We start from the raw sequence: 13,944 nt of genomic DNA, 5'->3' as shown, positions 1-13,944 counted from the left end.
CCAGCTTGTGTTGGTGAGAGAGACAAACTTTCGAGCTTATGACCTGAAGAAGAGTTCTGTGTAAGCACGAAAGCTTGTGTCTCTCCAACAGAAGTTGGTCCAATAAAAGATATTCCCTCATCCTTTGTCTGTATAATGTCCTGGGACCGACACAGCTACAACCACCTCTAATAATGTTACATTAGCACCTTTCTCCATCCGGTCCCCATCGCCGATTTCTTTGGAAATCGGATATTGGAAGGGAAAATGGATGATTGGATAAAGGTGCTGGTGTGGTAGGTCTGACAGCTACATTCATGTCAGGAAGACGGGATGGCATTTAATACGAAGCTCTCGGGGAATCCGGGATTAGGAAGATAGTGAATGAACATGGTTTTAGTTAATTCAGAGCTCCTGCACAAGAAAGAAGGCAAGTTCTTGCCTCCTGCAGAAGCTTTGTGTTCTACATATGCTGCTGTTTGACATCTTGGGTCAAACATAGCTTCCCGAGTCCTCATCAGCTAGATACGCCAGTGAGGGTAACTCGTAAAGAGTTTGAGATCTCTAGTAGAAATGTCCATAAAAGCGCAGAATATTTTTGCACCTTAACAAGGTCAGTCCCTGCCTTTTAGTCTTTATAGTGGGTTGGCTTCTGCAGTCACATGTAACTCATGCCTGAGTCATTGCCAGGCAGGGATACGTTCACTCTAAAAGCAGCTGCACTGACTGTTTGGTCTGCAGGAAAGTTCCAGATGCAAGTCCTCCCTCAGTGTGGCCATGCAGTCCACGAAGATGCTCCAGACAAGGTGAGCCGCAAAGCGGGGTGAGCTTTCGTAGCAGCCTTTTTACGAGTTAGATGCAAAATGGGTCATCACCAATATGAAACCGGGGGCAAACCTCATAGGCCTCATGTGTACCACACCTATAAGGGGACGTGGTTACTGATAGAGCCGATGGGATTAAATCATATCCCTGCAGTTGGCTTGAGAGCCTGGACTGGCCAAGACTTTAGCCTGCTTGTGAGGAGACAGGTCCCACCTACGTTACAGCTTTAACTGCGTCGGGGGGCCAGGGGTGGCGTATAACTGACTCATGGCATGGGATTTTCCATCCTTAACTTCTCTTAGGTTACCTCAGCTTTTCCCTCCAGCCTTTAGTGCAGGTGGCTGCTTTCCTGAAGGGATAATGTCGTATTCAAACTGAGTAGTTAAAATTTAGAAAACTTCATATAACCATTATTTGTAGCAGTTTGTGTACTGACAAACAGTGACTCGCTTATGCTAGTGTGCCAGTAAATGAAATGGTACCGTGGACTGAGCATGTCTGGAAATGAGCTTCTGAGTTCTTATCTCAGCTCTACTGTGGACTGTTCGTGTGGCTTTGAGTCACTTAACTGCTCAGTGCCTCAGTTTACCCCCTTGTAAAATGGGGATATTTTTACCTATCACAGTGAGATGTTTGGAAGAAAAGTTATTTGTAAAGCATGACATAAGGAATTTGTTGCCCTGAGTTAATTGTTAAGGGACATCAACTTAAATCACAATTGTCGCTTTATTTTTTTTTTTTAACCTACTATAGTACATGCCTAAGAATTACTGTAACTGAAGAAGATGGCGAAAAACATTTTTGTGATGTTTGGTTTTTTGGTGTGTTTTTTTTATTTTTTTTAAGTGTGCACTTTATGTATGGTCGGTTTCACTGTGAGAAATTTCACACAGAGGTGGGGGGGACTGTTTAAAATAGTGGGAGGAAGATGTACTATTTTGAACTATTTTAAATTTTGAAACTGACCAGACTTCAAGGTGACTCTGTCCCTTTAAACTCTGATTCCTTCCCCCCCATCACCTCCCTTCAGGTAGCTGAAGCTGTTGCAACTTTCTTGATCCGTCACCGGTTTACAGAACCAATTGGTGGATTTCAGTGGTAAGGATCTCTGGGTGCTAGGGCTGCATGATTCTCTTCCTGACCCCCACGGGAAGTCTTGCATTCCTTGTGTGTATCCAGGGTGGGGAGAGATGAGTATAACAAGTGGTTGGGTGGAAAGGGAAGTAAGGATCAGCTTGGAGCTTTAATGTAACATTAAAAGCAGCATGTCAGTATGCAGTCTAGCTCACACGCAATATTGTATTTCATGTTCAGTGTGTAAAGATTTCACTGTCTCTAAACTTCTCCTATTCAAACCTACTGATGGTAATAATAAACCACTCAGACTTGGAGGGAGAAGATGACATGGGCCTGACCTAGCTGATTTCTTTCTTTGTGGTGGAAATCCTGATCCCTGATGGGGCAAAACTAGCAATTGCACAGAATTTTTTTTTTTAAACGGACCCAGTCACTGAAAATAGTTTACGAAGGTCATTCTTGGGTCCTAAGGTGGTGGAGAATGTCTTCCAATTTCTAAACGTGGCTATGGCTGTTCTTATAATCTGGATCTCTGTCATGGAAAAGTATCAGAGGGGTAGCCGTGTTAGTCTGGTTCTGTAGAAGCAGCAAAGAGTCCTGTGGCACCTTATAGACTAACAGACGTTTTGCAGCCCACTGCTTGCATCCGAAGAAGTGGGTATTCACCCACGAAAGCTCATGCTGCAAAACGTCTGTTAGTCTATAAGGTGCCACAGGACTCTTTGCTGTCATGGAAAAACGCAATTTCCAGCATGTTTCCTCTGCCAAGAAACATTTGCAAGAACATACGTTTAAAGCTTAAAGCTGCATACTTCGCTTCTCAGATCTCACGGCTGTGTCACCCACAATAGTCTAATGTAGTCTCCCATCATAATGAATTTCAGGAGCCAAAGCTCCTCTCTTGGCAGTGTGGTTGATGAGCCTAGATAATGTAGAAAAAAACACCAAAGGTAAATTAAATGAACTGTGCAGGCTGCTGCATGTTGACTCCCAGGGTCTCCTAATCATATTTACAACAACAGGGGATACTGACCTGTTGGTAGGGGGCATTGAGCTGCCGGAGGTACATCCGTCAGATGAGGTTTGAAACAGTGTTGTCCTGACCACCCGTTGTTACAGATCTGTTAGAAAAGGCGGGTTAACCCATGTGTCATGAGCAATTATTCCACTGTCCCAAAATTCCTCCTGAAGATTTAATTGAAGAAAAACTTTAGTTCAGAGTTACTAGGCCAAAAAAAGTTATCATGTTTCACCCCTGAAGTGACCGTATCTTCAGGGGAAGTGGTGTCAATGAGTGAGTGAACCCATCCCGTGCTCTTCAGGGTGAAAGGCGGGAGGAACGTAGAACTGTTAACAATATGAATCGGAAACCTGAGGGAAGGGTACAGGGTGTGGGTGTGCTGTAAAGCAATGGAAGTGGGAGAAGTCACCACGGCAACATTATGCTGCGTCTGAGTCTGTAGCAGGCTTTGGCAAGCTATTGCTGTGAGGATTATAAGGCCTTGGCTTGCTGCTATCATGGTTGTACTTGACAGCAGCTTCGAACGAGGTGTACCTGAGGGATGGGCAGTTTTATACCTACTGCAGTCTGCTGCTTTAAGCTATAGAGAGCAGGATAAAACTCTAGTAATAGCGAGAGCTGTGTATCTATATTGCTGTTCTACCTGCATGCAGCTAACTGGGACATTGCCCATGAAGACTTAACCTACATTATAGATCCTTTGAGTTTCAGCTTTATTAGCATTAGTGAGTTACCTTGGGTGATGTGGATTTGAATTCTACAGAGGATCATTGAGATTTAATAAACAATGCTTCTTCTCTCCCCGCCAGTGTGTTTCCTGGTTGTTAATACCCTGATGTTCTCCAGCACTGAGTTCCATTGTAAATAAACTGCACCAGAGGCCACTGTGATGTATCCATATCCTTCTCATCTATCCAGTTCAGCAATGACAAGAAATTGGCATGAGATCAGTCCCATAGAGCTGGTTTCTAGGCATTTCCTTGCCGGAAGGCAGCTCATACCGGAGTCTTTGCGAAGCTCGTCGGTCTCTTGGACACGGGCTCCTCTCCGCTGTTGCAAGGAAAGACAACCTGAAACCCCGAGTTGTAGAACATCTCTCATCTCCATGAATCCTCAGGCTTTGTTGAACACAACCACTAAGGGGCTTTGGGCAGATTGGATTCCCCGAAGGGGATTGCAGCAAATCTGAAGGCGTCAGGATTTCTTCGTGGAACTATATGGGAAATGTCCCTCGACTTTTTTTTTTTTTTTTAAAGCATGTGAGGAACCGGCTTCTTTGAGAGTTTTTCATCTCACCAGGGCCAGCTGTATAATTTTAGGGCCTGTAAATTGTGGGGGAGAGAACCAACTGCGCTATGAACTGCCTTCCCTTCTAGTTCCACTAGGGGTGGGACTGGGAAAATGGGACCATGAGCTCTTTTGAGGGGTCCTGCTGCTTCCTTGACAAGTTCACTCCCGGGGTCTCTCTGGAGAATAGCCTCAGCACCACTCTATGGCAGGCACCCAGTGGCCTGGGGAAGCCACAATATCACCAGTAACATCATGATCTGTCACGAACAGGCCGATGGCCGTTCTCTGCTTGTGGAGGTTCTGCACCTCTTGTTCCCGCACACAAGTGAGTGGAGATTGGCACCTTGGGCAGCTGTTTTTAGGAGGAAACTAGACAGACCAGGCAGTGGATGGGATGCTGAGCGAGCTAGCAGTAGGGAGAGAGAGGGACTTGGAGGAAAATCCCACCAACAGTCTGACCTTGGCCCAAGCAGTTGCTTGCCATGCATGTGTGAGGCCCTGCTCAGTGTATTGTGGGGAAGTCACTGTTCTGTATTTGATGTTTAGCACTGATCAGCTACAGGCCTTTATTCATGCAGTCACTCTGAGAGAGAGTTTCTTCAGGGCACAGGACAGCGCTGGATAATTTGTTAGATCCTTCTCACCTCTATGAAATCCCCCACGAGAGCAATAGAACACTTGCGCGTGGAGCTGTTTGCAACAATATCTTGATGTTCTTGAACTAATAAAATTGCAGCTTTATTCCTTAACCCTTTCATGCTGAGTGATGAAGTGACTCTGCTAGTTGAAGCATAGCTCTGTTACTCGCCTGGTCTTGGAGATGCAATGGCCGTGGGCGTATCCTATGACAGCCCTAGTAAATCCTTGAGATTTGTGCTGTGCTGGTAGGGGAGGAGGGGAAAATGGCACAAATAGCAGGTAGAGCCCAGTCACGCATAACGTTCATCCTGAGGGAGAACTACTGTTCTCCTCGTCTGTCTCATTCTCACACACACTAAGGGCTTGTCTGCACTACCTGCCGGATCGGTGGGCAGGGATCGATCCAGCGGGGGTTGATTTATCGCGTCTAGTCTAGATGCGGTAAATCGACCGCTGAGCGCTCTCCCGTCGACTCGGGACTCCACCAGAACAAGACGCGGAAGCGGAGTCGATGGGAGAGCGTCAGCTGTCGACTTACCGCAGCGAAGGCACGTCGAAGTACGTCGACTTCAGGTACGCTGTTCACGTAGCTGAAGTTGTGACTCTTAGAGCGACCCTGCGCAGTAGTGTAGAGAAGCCCTCAGTGCTGGACTCTTCAGCTGTGCCCTGGCTGTGTATCTCCCCCACCCCCGTCCCCTTGGCCACCAGAGTCTGAAACCACTAGATTAGAAACGAGAATTTGCAATTCCAGGTGAGTTTTGCGTCCATGCGCCACTTAGGCGACTGATGCTGAGATGCTAAACAAGCATTTTTTGGCTCCTTGTCTAGCCTTCTCTATCAGTCACAACCTGGCATTGCTTCACCAGGCGATTCTGCTCACTGACCAGTAAGGACCCAGGACTAAGTCTGTTCCAGTTTGTCTGCTGATTAGTTTCATGGTTTCCAATAATTGAAAAGTCAGTTTATAATTGGAAAACACAGCAAAAAACCTCCCTTTCCCCCACTGCACATCTTGCAGTCTCGCAAGGTTCTTGACCCTTTTCTGGTTACTCTGGTTGTCCAGCTGTTTGTAGGGGCGGGAACCGAAGCGGTGGTATGCAGCCTTAACCCAGGCCCTCATTCAGCAAGCTACTTACCCGTGGGTTTAATTTCAAGCATGTGAATAGTCTCCTTGGAGTCAAATTCTGTCATGTGCTTAAATCTCTTGTGGGTTACTACATTAGATAACTCCCCGTGTTCACCTCTCGTGCTGTCTTCTCCCTTTCTAGAGAAGGGAACTGGTTTATCAGATGGCCCCACAAAGAGCTTCTGTTTCAGCCTTTGCTATCACACCACCAGGATGGTGAGGGGCTACATTTCCATGCACTGTGCCATTGGCTCCCTGGAAATGTTTTTTGGTTGTTACACCTTGGCAGTTATGACCTTGTTTTATGAAAAATAAATATTTCACAACCTCTTCTGGTGTGGCTGTTTTATGCCAAGCTCTCCAAGTCCTGGCTTGTAGCAGAGAATGGATTTTCTTTGCGGGGATCCAGCTAGCTTTAGGTTTGCGGAAAGCAGATTCAAAGGGCGGGAGTGGGGAGGAATTGTGTATGTGTAGGGGTGTTACACTGACCACTTTGGTTGGACTGCATCAACCTTTGTGAGTCTAACGCACCTGCAGCATTTTCTTAGTGACATTTTTAATGACCCTGTATGAACGGCAAACATACGGGGGAGGAAGGGGACGTTAATGAAAAGGTCCCATTTCTGTATTGCATCCTTAACGATTTAGAGCCCTCTCTCGCCTCTGTTCAGGTTGCATTAGATTAAGGATCAATGGAGCCTTTAACCCTGGAAAATCTCGTGTCTTAGCTAACACAAGATACAATTTGTTCACTTGGGAGTCTGGTTTGTTTAAGGTTGGGGGTTTTTAAAATCAAACAATGCAGCAGCAATCTTGCTAAACGCCCAGGGTTATCTGAACCAAATATAGGCGACTGCGTGACTTGAGGGTCACCAAAACATCTGTTCTGTTCTTGTTTTGTTAAAAACCCAGACCCCGCTGGTATTACAGGAATGTGCAGCCCTGCCTTGTTCCTGAGAATAGAGCCGCATGCTGCTCATTGACACCGACTTGTATCTTAATGGCAGTTACACTAGTCCAGTGTTTGGAAACGCTGTTGTCTAGAGGAGTGTGCGCAGCTGAAAATCAAAGGGCTGTCTCTTTACATTAACCCGCTTGCTGACTTGGGCGCCTGTCTGGAGCTGGCTTGTCTTTTAAGGCTTCGCTCTTTGCCTTTTCCTCTCAACCTGGCCTTGTCAAACACACTTTCAAAACGGCAGTGGGCTGGAGATTAGACCCAAGCCAACTAAAGATTTTGTCCATCCACTATTCTGAATAATAAAACCCCTCCAGTAAAAATTCCAAACCCTGCAGCGTTACATTAAGGATGTGGCGGTGTTGTGAGCTGTCACGAGGATTGAGGCATAGAATCCCTGAAGCTAGTCGTGTTGATCAGAATACAGCAGCTGGGTAAAAAGCAGGGGAATAAGGATAACTCTGGGGTGGGAGCACAAATCCTACTCGATTGGCCAATGGAGCCAGTGTCAGTAACTTTGTCGCCACCATCTGCTGACTGTGAAATGTTTGTGGTCTTGCACCAGTTCTTAGAAAACTTCTCTGTATCACATATCAAGTACTGAGACATTCCCAACAGGGGAGCCAAGACTTGAACTGGGGCATTGCAGAATGACCTACCCTGTCGCCTCCTAAAGATCGCTCCAGGGCGGGGTGGGGACACATTCGTGGGACAAGCTTGCACTTGCATTACTCCATATGCCACATCCATTCAGGGACTAGACAGCTTCCGTCTCCGGGCCAGCCGGGTGATTGTGCTGTGCTCGGCAGAAATTCAGCACAAACCTACCTGGTGACTTGGTACTTTCTGGTTCAATGAAGACATTCCGGAATGCACCATCCTGTGACATCACAACTGCTGTGCCTTGGATGAGTCGCAGTGGGACTGTGGTGTTTGTGATATCACATTTGGGGCTATTGTCACTGACCCAGGGAAGTTGCGAGTGGATTTCACAGAGCAGATGCGTGGTGGAAAAGGAAGTAACGGATGTTTGTGCTGACAATTGGGGGCCATCCAGAGCTTCGCTCTGTTCCATTGCCACTTCTAGGTTCACTTAAAAATAAATAGTGTAAAGCTCCAGAGGCCAGATTTTCAAAAACGTTCAGCACCCAGCAGCTAACACTGTTCTCAGTGGGCACTGAGCCCCTGAAAATCTGGCCTAGATCCTCACATAAGGCCAGAATAAATCTCACTTCACAAACCTGCCATGAGTGAGTTAGCTATGGTACTGTCCCTTTAAATGTGTTTTTTTTGGGCCCTGGTATATTTATACCATTCATGTCCCAAAGCCTGGTGCCCTGCTGCTGAGCAGCACTTGCCAGGTTGTGCTGCCTGTTACCCCTCGACTGTGCACAAGTCTGCTTCTCTTTCTCCTGCTGTCCGCTCTGCCCTGGTCTGCTTTGTTCATTGTTCCTCAGGAGGGTTCACACTGCAAGCTGGTATGAGCCTGCAGGAGGGTGGGAGGTGCTTGGCCTTTTGACTATTCGGAACAAGCCTTATTGAGTGTGTAGCCATTGGAGCGCGAACTTGGGAGCGAATAAAGCTACGTTCAGTTCTAGCTGGGCCTGGGGGGCGAGAGCTTTGTGACCTCATATCGTTTACTTCTTACCTTTTTAAAAAATGGCAGTATGGATCTGCTAACTTCCTGAGAAGCTGCTGAATGCCCTCTGTGTCCTGGAGTTCTGTATGAGCTTCATTCTGTTTGTATCCCGCTCAGTGTCCCATTACTCTTGTGTACAAACGATAAAGCATTGTGAAAACCTCCGCTAAAAACCTCCTTTGTTTCCACTTAGCTGTGGTACGTTTGCCTCTCTTCTTTAACGGCCTAAAGAGGATGGATGTACGTCCTGTCTGCCCTCAAGTCATTCTCATTACTTGCTCAAACTTAGTTATTTTCCAGTAACTCATGGAAGTCTCTTGTGTTTGTAAATGTTCTGAGTTTCCTTCTCTATCCATGATCCAATGTGACAGGGATGTATCAAGGGGAACTAATTCTCCACATAATTTGTGCTTTTCTTCCGCTCCCTTGATTGGTTACCCCCATCTGTATAGAAACATCTGAAAGTAATAAATGTGGCTCTCTGGCTGTTAAATTACCTGTACTGTGGTATGTTGGATTGTGTCTCTCTTAACACTCTATGCACTTGCATTGCGCCTTCCCGCCGAGGGGCTCTGAGAACATTAGAGACAATACTGAGTTCAGGTTGGGAAGAGTTAACCCCATTTTACAGGAAGGGGAAAGTGAGGCATATAGGTTGAGCGACTCATGTGTGGCCCCCTAATGAGTCTGTGGAAGAATTGGGCGTAGAGTCTAAATCATGCGATTTCAGTCTTGTGCTCAAACCACTTGGCTTGTTCTTTTATCCTACAGAATTCTTCACCCCTAGTCACTGTCAGTAGAACGATAAAGCTGTAGCACTAAACCACAAGGGGAATCCAAACTTTGCCCCACCCTCCCCCCAGTCACATTGCTAACCCGCCAGCAATGTAGGGTGTTTTCACTGTGGAACTAAGTCGGGGGATCGGCACCCAGGTCAGCCTCAGCTGGATGGGAGCAGCCACACTGCAAAGCCACTCAAGCTCTTGAGTCCTCCGGTGCACTCACCCGTGTGTTGCTAGGATTGCGTGGAGTGCACCCCATGGGCCTTTGTGCTGCAGTATGCTGACCTGCTTCATGAGTCTTTCCCAGGGGATAGTGGGGGACTGTGCCCTCCTGGGCATGCAGAGGGAATTATGGGAAGGCACTGGAGGACTATCAGCCTCCTTGCAACGTGGGCAGGTTTCTAGCTGGAGGAAAAGCCTCTCTTGGGCTTTAGCCTACAGCCCCAGCTCCCAGGGGCTGAAAGCACCACTTATGTGGCAGGGCTTTGTGTGTGGACAGGAGGGCGGTTAGGGGCAACACCCCAGCAAAAGCATGAGTGAACTCTGCAGTGAAGACATAATACCCCCAGTCACGTGTCTAGCTTGCTCAGAAGGCAGGTAGGTGTATATGCAAGTGCACAGCCATGATCTTTCTTTGTGCTTCATTGATAACTGGATAACACCCTATGTGCTTGAAGTTGGGAATATTCGAACTACAGCGTAGATCAACTTGGAATTACCCCTCCCCTACGAGAGCAAGTGGCTAAAGGCTACATCTTATCATTCTCCCTGGCTGCACTGGACAGCCAAGCTCTGTAGAAGTCTAAGCAAAATCCGCTGTGGGGACAAGCTACATGCGGTAGGTTGTTGTAACTGGCAAAGTTCCAGTTTCTGTGCTAATCCATGGGGAGAGCGCCAATACCTGGTAGCCATAGACCCCCACAATGAACAGCTCTACTGCAGGAGTAACGAGGTGGCTTCTGCCTTCTGACTCCCAGTCCAGTGTCCTAGGCACTAGCCCTTGCTGCCGGCCATAGTTAACGTTGTTTGAGATCCTCAGAAAAGTGTCTGTAAAAACAGGCCTCGCTGCCTCAATAGCCCAGCACCTTGGGTGGCCCCAGTCTGAGCAGCTGCTGGGTGCCTCACCAAGTAACATAAGGTGTTGGCGCTGCAGAGCCAACCTGCCATGGGGAAAAGGAACTAGATTTTCCTCTGGTTCCCACCTCCACCGAATTGCTCGCTAAGTTCTGCTGCACAGCCAGGTACCCCCTAGCGTGCCTTTCGTATCCAGGTTGAGTTTGCTTGGGCTGCCAGTTCGAAAGCACGTCACGGCACATCTAAATGCAGCAAACGGGGCTGACCTCTGCCTTCGTTAGTGTCACTTTCCCGTCTGTAACCGTGATTTAAAACTAGCTTTGACAGAGCATTACAAACATCTGAGGGAGCTTTCTGCACTCAGAGGAGTTGGATTAGAACGGCATCTTAAACTTCCTCCATAGCATGGACCACTGTGTCCTTCTAAATGGGCTGTCAGGGGGTGAGTGCTACCACAAGCTCAATGAGGCTAGAGAAATTGTATCATGGAGCATCTCCTCTACTATTCATGACTGCACAGACCCCACCTTTCTTCCCATTCATGAGTGAATGGGCCTCCTCCTCCTGCCATTCACCATCATAGGGGCCACCTGCCCACCTCCCTTTACAAATATACAGTGAGCCTGCTGCTGCAACAGCTGCCGTTCCTTAAAGGGAAAAGTCAAATCGGGGGGGGGGGGGGGGGGATGTATCCTCAACTCCTCTTAAACAGCTGGAAATAAGGAAAACCACCATCATGGCACCAGCCAACTCTCCATCATCCACAGATCACACCCTCATGGGACCAGCCAGCTCTCCACCCATAGATCATAGCTGGGACCTTCCTCTGTCACGTAGATGACAGACATTTCTTCCTTTCTCTAACATACGTAATGTGGCCACAAGGTGGCACTGCCCTCCGGCTTGTTAGACTTCTTGCAATTGATGTGCTAGCTCAGTTCAGGTTGGTAGGCAGGATGCATTGAATAACCAGGATTTCGTAGTTGTAAATGTGGAAATAATTAGTTTGTTTTGGCAACATTTTAAACAAAAGGGCCATTGATTCTCCATTAGCTACTGAACCTCCCATGTGAAAGAGTAAGAACATAAGAAGGGCCACACTGGGTCAGACCAATGGTCCATCCAGCCCAGTATCCTGTCGATCGACAGTGGCCAGGTGCCCCAGAGGGAATGAACAGAACAGGGCAACTTATCGAATGATCCATCCTCTGTCGTCCAGGCCCAGCTTCTGGCAGTCAGAGGTTAAGGGACACCCAGAGCACAGGCCTGCCTCCTTGCCAAGTAGCTGCCTCTTGTTTGTTTGTGCAGTGCCTAGTGCAATCGGGCACTGATCTTGGTTGGCCTCTTTACACTCCCGTGAGATGAACACTGAATGATAAGAGATGAGAGAGGTTAGTTCCAATGGCCATGTTCTTCAGGATGTGCTTTTTTCCAATGACTTTCCACATCTCCTAGCTTGACTCATTGTCGCACGCTGGCCGAATCCATAGGGACCCGAACTATGATTCTCAGATGGAGGCTCTGAAATCTGGATTTAGGCACCCCGGAGAAGTGACCTGATTATTTTTTCCAGAGGTGCTCAGCATGCCTCGATCACATTGCAGCCACACAGGAGCTGGGGGAGCTCAGCAGCGCTTCTAAAACCCAGTCACGTTTGCCTAAATACAGACTCCAGGAGCCACCCTCCTAAGCACCCAGTTTTTAAAAGCTTTTGCCCTGGTTTCCAAAGGGGCTGAGTATGTCTAGCTCGCATTGATTTCTAGGGGGAGTGGTGGTTGCTCGTCCCCCTGAAAATCAGCTCAGGTGGTTAGACACCCTATACTGTCTTAGGAGGACATGAGGTCTGGTAGCTGGCTTCTTTTTTGCGCTTCTGCGGTGCTCCGGCCGCTTTTTTTTTTTTGCTTGGGGTGGCCAGAGCCACCTTATGATCGCCTTATATCCGAATTTGCATTATTGTGGGGAGCGTTATAGCAGGGTTTCCCTGTATCTGTGGTACTGTGTGCTTGTAGCAACCTGGCTGGGAATGCTGAGGAGCACAGATTTTCTGACTGTAGTGGAACAGAGACTCGGGCCTACAGAATCGTATCCACTGACCCATCCCAAACCTCGACCAAGGGCCGGCGCGAGCTTTACGCTGTGCTGCCGGGCTTTGACTGTAGTGATCAAGGGGTGAGCAGGATTAGCTGCCCTCTCTGTGCATGATGACAAACCCGACACCTTTTTCAACTCTTTCTTCAGTGCCCTCTAGTGTTTCCAAGTGTGCATTGCGCTTGCTCCCATCTGCTTTGTTCAGTTGACCCCGGACACACCACTTCAAGTGATGGCTCGTTCTACCGACAGCCCCCATTTCATTCCAGTGCAGTGGTAGTTGCCGGTCACCTCTGCAAAAACAGGCCCACTGAGTCTGGAAAAACAGGGGCTAGTGAGGTGCTCCCAGCCCCTCTCATCGGCCGGAAGCCAGCACCGCTCACCCCGAGTGATCAATATGCCTGCTGAGCCGGCTTGGAGCCCTGTGCTGCCTTGTGTTAGGAGAGGGCAGCCCACCCTCAGTGGGGGTTGATAGGCCTTCTGGGGGTGCAAGCAATGCAGGACGGGGCCCTTAGGAATCTGCTGCATTACAGCCAGTCTCCTTACCCAGTCACCAGATGCTGCTGGGGAACCAGCCTCGTGGCCGGCCTGCCTCCCTGAAGAAGGCTCCTTTACCTTCCAGCCACATAGTCGCAGGTGCTGCAGCCCCGGCCAGAGAAAGGGATCTTGTATCTGGTGCCCCGTGGGAGCTCAACTCTCACACAGGCAGCGTTGAATTCCTCTCCGGGCAGGCACAGAGCCAAGAGAGAGCCCGCGCCGCTGGAATGCAGGAGGAGCGAGTGCCTGGCTGGGGTCTGCTCCATGGAGCTCTCTGTTTCCTGATCTCTCTCTCGCACGCGCACACACAGCCAGACTCAGGGCCAGCCTGGCTGCCCAGTTTCCCCTTATGAGCCGCTTTGTGAGAAGCTAGTCACTGCAGGCTGTCTGATAATGGCTGCTTGTCAGGACTGGAGTGAGGGGCTAAGCACCCCCCCCCCCCCGAACGACCACACATCTCCTGCTCCAGCACTCGGCGCTAGGTTAGAGCCCAGAGCGCTCCACTGCTCTGCTGGGTGACCTTGGGCAAGCCACTTCACTCGCCCTGCCTCTGTTTCTTCCCCGGCCCTTTGGCTGTCTCGTCTGTTTGGATTGTAAACTCTTTGGGGGGGGGGGGGAAACTGCCTCTTACTAGGTGTGTGTGCAGCCCCCAGCCCCGTGGGGCCCCGATCTCCCTCAGGCCCTTTGTCACACAGCGTGCTAAGAACTGGCCGTTGCTCAGTGAGGACAAATGACAGGGCTGGCTGGACAGCGGGGCTTGGGCTTGATCCAGCAGGTCCCTTCCAGTCCGGTGGGAAATGTCCCGCTCCATTGTCTACTATTAGGAGGTTCTTATGGAGCATTATTATGTATATTATGGTAACACCTGCAGGCCCTGATTAGTATCCACTCCACCCCCCAGTCCAGGGCACC

At 48.8% G+C, this 13,944-nt stretch overlaps 1 protein-coding gene and 1 long non-coding RNA gene across 11 annotated transcripts in view; one reads left to right on the top strand and one right to left on the bottom strand.

Annotated features, from left to right (window-relative positions):
- PPME1 (protein phosphatase methylesterase 1) overlaps positions 1–4,946 on the top strand; it is a 38,682-nt gene extending 33,736 nt beyond the window's left edge. The window contains exons 12-14 of the mRNA XM_039535981.1: positions 721–785; positions 1,835–1,902; positions 3,712–4,946. Coding sequence (XP_039391915.1) covers positions 721–785; positions 1,835–1,902; positions 3,712–3,730 — 152 coding nt within the window. The 3' untranslated portion in view covers positions 3,731–4,946. The remainder of the gene's footprint in view (positions 1–720; positions 786–1,834; positions 1,903–3,711) is intronic.
- Positions 1–7,774, bottom strand: part of LOC120403963 — a 32,808-nt gene extending 25,034 nt beyond the window's left edge. For 6 of the 10 annotated variants that reach the window (XR_005597826.1, XR_005597824.1, XR_005597823.1 and 3 more), the window contains exons 1-3: positions 7,741–7,774; positions 2,915–3,066; positions 2,694–2,803 (exon numbers count right to left, since the gene is read on the bottom strand). This is a non-coding gene — a long non-coding RNA (uncharacterized LOC120403963). Of the gene's footprint in view, positions 1–2,540; positions 2,804–2,914; positions 3,067–3,636; positions 3,717–7,571 lie in introns of those variants that run through there. The other 4 variants (XR_005597820.1, XR_005597829.1, XR_005597827.1 and 1 more) reach the window with 4 other exon arrangements.
- Positions 7,775–13,944: the final 6,170 nt, after the last annotated feature.

This window comes from Mauremys reevesii, linkage group 1 (assembly GCF_016161935.1).
Source record: "Mauremys reevesii isolate NIE-2019 linkage group 1, ASM1616193v1, whole genome shotgun sequence".
NCBI classification, from domain to species: domain Eukaryota; kingdom Metazoa; phylum Chordata; order Testudines; family Geoemydidae; genus Mauremys; species Mauremys reevesii.
The sequence above is the reverse complement of the archived record's forward strand: the minus strand, read 5'-3'. Positions and strand labels throughout refer to the sequence as shown.